General features: G+C 52.6%; 1 protein-coding gene across 1 annotated transcript; it reads right to left on the bottom strand.

Moving 5' to 3' along the window:
- Window positions 1–322: 322 nt before the first annotated feature.
- Window positions 323–707, bottom strand: LOC121851585 (zinc-binding protein A33-like; the record flags this gene model as incomplete). The annotated part of the gene is given in 3 exon segments (XM_042345582.1): window positions 323–555; window positions 558–680; window positions 683–707. Coding segments are annotated over 3 exon segments (381 nt in total), but the record flags the coding sequence as incomplete, so codon positions are not given.
- Window positions 708–1,017: the final 310 nt, after the last annotated feature.

The raw sequence follows: 1,017 nt of genomic DNA, 5'->3' as shown, positions 1-1,017 counted from the left end.
GCTCACAAACACAACAGGCGCTTCACAGTCGATTCCGAGAAAGGATTGAGCCGCGGTCCCAATGTGAAAGGTGTAACATAAACTATAAGCTTTATTGTATAAGGACACAGATTATAAAAGGTTCAGCCTGGGGTCCATCACCGCCAAACACAGGTCATGGCTGAGGGTTTCCTGCTCATTAATCTGTCACTCGGCAGATCCTCAGAGGCTCAGAGTTTTTGCCGCCGTCGTTCAAACCGGGACTGAAGTAAGGATAAAGTTTCTCAGTGAAAGTCTGGGTGAAAGTGTGGAGATGCGACATGGTATCAGGCGTTGTAAAATGTCACTCTCCCCCCTCATAGTCCAGGAACACTCCCACCTTCCCGGGTCTGTCCCTCAGGGTCAGGCGGGTGGGAGGTGAGGTCAGAGCTTCATATTCATCCCCGTTTCTCAGATACACAGCCCAGAATCCATCCTCTGGTGACAGTGTGATCTCTCCTTTCCTGTTGACGGACTCTCGGGCCAATCCCACATCCCACTCTCTCTTGTTGGCCACCTGCACCTCCCAGTAATGTCTCCCGATGTGAAGCCCTCAGACCCCAGGACACAGACACAGTAATCAAACCTCTTCGGGGAGTCAGGGAGCCGCTGCCGTGTGTCTCCGTGTCTCACGCTGGTCAGGTCCTCAGACAGGATGAGCCGGGATGGGCTGTGTCAGGATCCAGAGTCAGAGAGGCCGGAGCTGAGAGAGAGAAACAACACAAAGTGGAGTGAGGGGACGTCTGGAGCTCAGACTGTGTGTGAACACATCTAAAGCTGGGGACACAATCCAGCTCAGAGGGTCACAGTCGGTGTGACTGTATGTGTGACTATGTGTGTGAGGGTTTGTGTGAGGGTGTGTGTTGGGGATGGTGTGTGAGCGGTTTATGAAGGTGTGTGTGAGAGGCTGTGTGAGGGAATGTGTGAGATTCTGCGTGAGGGTGTGTGTGAGTGGATGTGTGTGCGAATAATTGTGAGGGTGTGTGTGTTAGTGGATGT

Source organism: Callorhinchus milii, unplaced genomic scaffold (genome assembly GCF_018977255.1).
Source record: "Callorhinchus milii isolate IMCB2004 unplaced genomic scaffold, IMCB_Cmil_1.0 Scaffold63, whole genome shotgun sequence".
In the NCBI taxonomy this organism is placed as follows: Eukaryota; Metazoa; Chordata; class Chondrichthyes; order Chimaeriformes; family Callorhinchidae; genus Callorhinchus; species Callorhinchus milii.
The sequence above is the reverse complement of the archived record's forward strand: the minus strand, read 5'-3'. Positions and strand labels throughout refer to the sequence as shown.